Here is a 5,000-nt window from a genome sequence, read left to right as displayed (position 1 = left end):
TTCATTTCATCCTTGATCGTCCTCCTCTAATTTTCTCGTGGATGACCTCTCTTCCTTCTTCCACTATCTGGTGTCCACCTAAATGAAGTTTGTGTTATGTTATCTCAGTCTTTCCTGATAACATGCCCAAGCCACCTCCATCTTCTTTGCATTATTACCGTGGTGATGTCTCGCTGACCTGTCCTTTGATATAGCTCCTTGTTTGTGATCTTCTGGGGCCAGAATATCCTGCATATCTTTCTCAGGCAAGAATTAAGGAAACCTGACAGTCTTTGGCTGTCTCTTTCACTGATGTTTGGTGACCTCCATACTTTATTTAGTTGGACAGTATGCATAATAAAGCGATATTCATTGCGTTCTGTTTTCCAGGCCTTCTGATATTACGCGATGGTGCGATTTCGCACAATCGACCTCAAATCGCATCCAATCGCACAATTCACGAAAAATCGCATAATTCACAAAAGGACGCACAAAATTCATAAAATGAAACATAAATCAACATGTTTCTTAGAAATTCCTGCATAAATACGCCATTTTTATGATGATTTATCTTGGAAAAAGGCTAAAAGACCTTTGTCACCTTAAACATTCGAGTCTCCTTCTATTAGTGCAACACAAACACGCCCTTATATACACACCACTGAAATGACACCGTTGCCTTCTCTTAGAGAAGAGATTTGTGAAAAATAAGCGAAGTTGTAAGTTTTTCGGCAAAATGTAGTTTCTTTCGTTGAAAACTGATAAAAACTTACTCATGGATAAGTTTGTTGTGAAAACGCTAGCTTTTTCTTCGACGAAGAAGGAAGTTCCCACCTTCCTCCCAATCTGACAGCTCACGATCGAGCAAGAAAGTACCTCACAGGTATACTCTCCACGTGGACGATGGACTATGTTTTTCTCGTCGTGCAATATTAGGGCCTTTCATACGAGAGAAAGTAAGCCGCGGCTTACTCTGGCCACGGGGTACAAAATACGCAAAAGGAACTATTTATACGAATATATATTCCCAGGTCAATATAAGCCGCGGCTTGAAATAGACGTGAACATAGATTTTGTACCATTTATACGGGGTGAACATTCGAGTATTCTGTAAGCCGCGGCCAGAGAAAGCCACGGCTTATTTTCTCTCGTATAAATGGGGGTATGGCCCTATTGTGATTGACCATCTTCGGAAGTTCGTGGTTGACAAACACCTTGATCATTCATTTGGCATGTTAGCTGTGTCCTTTCAACTTTTAACGTGGTGCACCGGTAGTGCAGAAGACCTCATTTTTTTTATTTATCCCAACTAATGACGATCGAGATACATAATTACTGTTCCTTTGTGTTCAAAATGTCTTTAGGGCAGCAAAAAAGTGTTTTTCTTAACCTGAAACCTTATAAAACAAGCTTAAAATTGCTGAGAAAAAAATCGCGTAATTTACATTATTTATCGCATAATTGGCCTTTCTAATCGCACAATCTGCCCTGAAAAAATCGCATAATTTGCATTTTTTAATCGCACCCTATCAGAAGGCCTGGTTTTCACGTGATAGTGAGAATTATCATGGCCTCGGTTTGTGTTATCCTCCTCAGCCTTCAGATTCCACAGATAACACACCCTCGCTTCTTTCCCCTTCCCTTTGCTTGTTGTTACTTATGGTCCTCCAGGTATTTGATCCCTATGGAGTATGCCCACTACATTTGTACAGAATAACCTCCCCTCCTAGCCACATACTTCATTACCATGAAAGAAAGACAACATAATCATTGCTGGAACATACCAAGAATTGCACTCGAATCTCAGTCAGTGAAACTTCAGCCAACCGTGGTGATTATCATTTTGACGTGAACCATCTAGTCAAGTCCTGTGAAGATCATTATCATGACTATTATAGTTACCATTTCAATTTGTTCTTTAAACAGTGGGGTAGCTATTGGCTGGGTGCTGTCAACATGTATTTTGTCTTTGCTACTTTCGACCTATATGAAAGTTTTCAAGCTGGATAAACTGACTTGGCCAGGTAATTTAAAATCTTGTTCATTTTTAATTTCTTGTTATTCATTTATTTATCATTTGGTTTTTTTACTTGACATGTGTAAAAAAGTCTTTTAGGCAGGAAATACTGTAATAATATTATTTTCTTTTATTACATTTCATTTCTGGCCAGTATAAAGTGAAGACAGCAGACTGAGTAATAACGGCAGACTCAGACACCCAAATGGTCATAATAGAATAAAAATACATTTTTTAAAAAAACTTTTCATGTAGTATCAAGCAGTATTTACCCCTATTTACCCTCATCATTAGAAAATGTTTATTTGTTATTATAATGTATTATCTGTTGGTGAAGCTAATGAAATTAAGAATAATATTATGTTTGAAATTAATTAGGTTGGACCATTGAAAGTATGTTGGATTGGGGCCAGTTTTTCAAACTTGCAATATCAGGGATGGTTATGCTCTGTATTGAGTGGTGGAGCTTTGAAGTTGGCGCATTCATAACAGGTTCAGATCAGTCTTACAAATTTAAAGTAGATCTGTGTACGAAGTTGAATAAATTTAACAGCAAAATCCCAGGTCCATTCAAGAATTGTAGACTATGTTTATACTGTGGTTGTTTTGGTTATATAATAATTAAAATAGTTCTATTTCTGTGTGGTATATTATAGTATACTTTTTTGGAACATTCTTGTCTCCAATCATTTTTATTTTCTAATTTAGACTTTCTGTAAAATACATATTATTTTATTAGTCGTTAGAAAGTACCGACACTCTTTGCGTGTCAAGTTGGCCGTTGTTCTTTATCTCTACCACAGCTGAATGGTCTGATCATTTCAATTCAGTTCAAATGATTGATACCAATATGCATTGCAACTGGGCAGCACTGGGTAATGGTAACCAATTCTATGCCAACAACATGTCAGTTGACAATAATATTGGTGTACAGTCGACTCAGAGTTGGCCTGAATCAACAAGGAGGTTATGTGTCAGCTGACATGACATGATGACCATTACCAGCTTTTGGTCCTTTGAATTAAACTTTACTGTAAAGCGAATTGCTGTCACCTCACAACAGACCTTGGTCAACAAAGCATTTCCACCTTCACTCAGGAGGACAAAATTAGTTTCAGCCCCAATTTTTGACTGTATTCCTTGAGGGGAAAAACCAAGTAATCTTCAATTTTTTCTGCAGGATTGCATATGTGATAAAAATCTTCAATTTTTCCTTCGTGACAGGGAACATAAAAAAATTATTAATTTAATGGTAACCTTGTATTAGCAAAAATTAGCCTACAAGGGTAAAATCTATCAAACACTACAAATTTGGCCAAAACTTAACCCTTAGAAAAACCCATTCTTAGAAACCAGAGTTCTAGAAACTTTGTCATTTACCAGAATAATACATGTACTGTATGCTCATACTCCATCCTATTCAAGTTTTACGGGCTACATGTACATGTTCAGCCCGTGCATAATAAGAAGAATTATATGCATTTTGAAGGTCCAGTGTAAACCATTCCCTATTTTAAAAGTCAATCTTGATGTCTGAAAAATGTGTTTATTTCTTTGTGGGTTGTCATTAGAATATTGTATACAGTCATATGAACTGGAATATTATGTGTAATTACATTGTTATGTTATTAGTTTTACACAGTTTTGGTCCATTAAAGCAGTAAAAATACCTTAAGACGGTGCTCCTTAAATTCCAGTTTTCGATGCTGGAAAGGGCCTCTACCTTGAATATAACATTATAGCTGCTATATGCTTGTCTGACTTGTTTACGGTGCTGTTGTTTTTGTTTTTTAGGGACATTTGGGGAAGTGGAGTTAGCAGCCTATGGGATTCTTTTTCAATGGGCAGCTTTTGTTTATATGGTAAGCATTTTACTCCTGCTGCAAGGCTCAGAGTTTTAGGATTTGGTTCTGAGTCATATTTTTGGGAACACACGATTTCTCCCTAGGGCACACCCTACTGATGAGTAAAATGTACCATCTGGCAGTAGACAGACTGAGGGAAATCAGTAATTGTCATTCTCAGGAGGGAAAAGGGATTTAAAGTTCACTAACCTATTGACTCCCAGTGCATCCTGGGGCAACCCCAGTTGAGTCTCACTCCTGGCATCAATGGGCTAGGTTAAAATGTTGTGACCTTTTGTCTCCGACATTTACATCATTTCAGTGGTCAGACTTCCCAATGGAACTGGATAAGAAACATTGTTATAAAAATAGCAATAGTGGACTGAACCTAAACTTCAAAACAAACACCAAAACTTCATGTGTGTACAATAGCATTGATCACGATACTAGCTAAAGAAAAGTTTTTTTTTCAAGTTAAGAACTTTCACTCTCTTTATCAGGCACTTTGCAGCCATTTCTACTCAAAATGCACAAAAGCACTTTTCAGTGCTCTTTCTCACATGTGTACATTGCCTCATGTGATCAAAACTCATTAAGATATAAGGCTGACTGATTGGCTAAATCTTGTTGAACTCTCGCTTGTTCACAACACCTTTTCATCACCTATTCCACATTTAATTAGGCGTAGTATACATAATCAAATTTACACTTGTGGATCTCATAGGACGATTACGTAGAACTTTAATCTTTTGACTCCTGAACTGGCCCCCACTGACAAGTAAAATTGTCTGGCATTAGACAGAGTAATATCTATGAAGTCTCAATCCTAGGGATTAATGGGTTAATGTTAGTAGCTAATTAGAAATCCTTCCTCTTTTATCGGCTTATGTTACACACTTTTAATTGGGCAAATCTCTTTCAAAGACTTTTTGCTCTGTCCCTTTTCATAGTTTTTGCATTTTAATCCTTCATGGCTCTGTAAATACTAAACCTACTCTGTATGAAAATGCCACTCCACATATTCAAACTTGCTCTTTATTGCCTCAACAAAATTACATATCACTGGACCCTTTCTTTTCAGTGCCACCATTAATTATCATAAATCAACTTAGACTGACAGGATATTACCATGGTATTGTCCTGTACCGAAAAAAGCAGAC

At 37.0% G+C, this 5,000-nt stretch overlaps 1 protein-coding gene across 4 annotated transcripts in view; it reads left to right on the top strand.

Moving 5' to 3' along the window:
• The window catches only part of LOC138018429 (multidrug and toxin extrusion protein 2-like), a 54,847-nt gene that overhangs the window by 37,959 nt on the left and 11,888 nt on the right, over nt 1-5,000 (top strand). For all 4 annotated transcript variants that reach the window (XM_068865051.1, XM_068865053.1, XM_068865054.1 and 1 more), the window contains 3 exons: nt 1,906-2,003; nt 2,375-2,488; nt 3,791-3,858. In XM_068865051.1, coding sequence (XP_068721152.1) covers nt 1,906-2,003; nt 2,375-2,488; nt 3,791-3,858 — 280 coding nt within the window. The remainder of the gene's footprint in view (nt 1-1,905; nt 2,004-2,374; nt 2,489-3,790; nt 3,859-5,000) is intronic.

Source organism: Montipora capricornis, chromosome 10 (genome assembly GCF_036669925.1).
Source record: "Montipora capricornis isolate CH-2021 chromosome 10, ASM3666992v2, whole genome shotgun sequence".
NCBI classification, from domain to species: Eukaryota; Metazoa; Cnidaria; class Anthozoa; order Scleractinia; family Acroporidae; genus Montipora; species Montipora capricornis.
The sequence above is the reverse complement of the archived record's forward strand: the minus strand, read 5'-3'. Positions and strand labels throughout refer to the sequence as shown.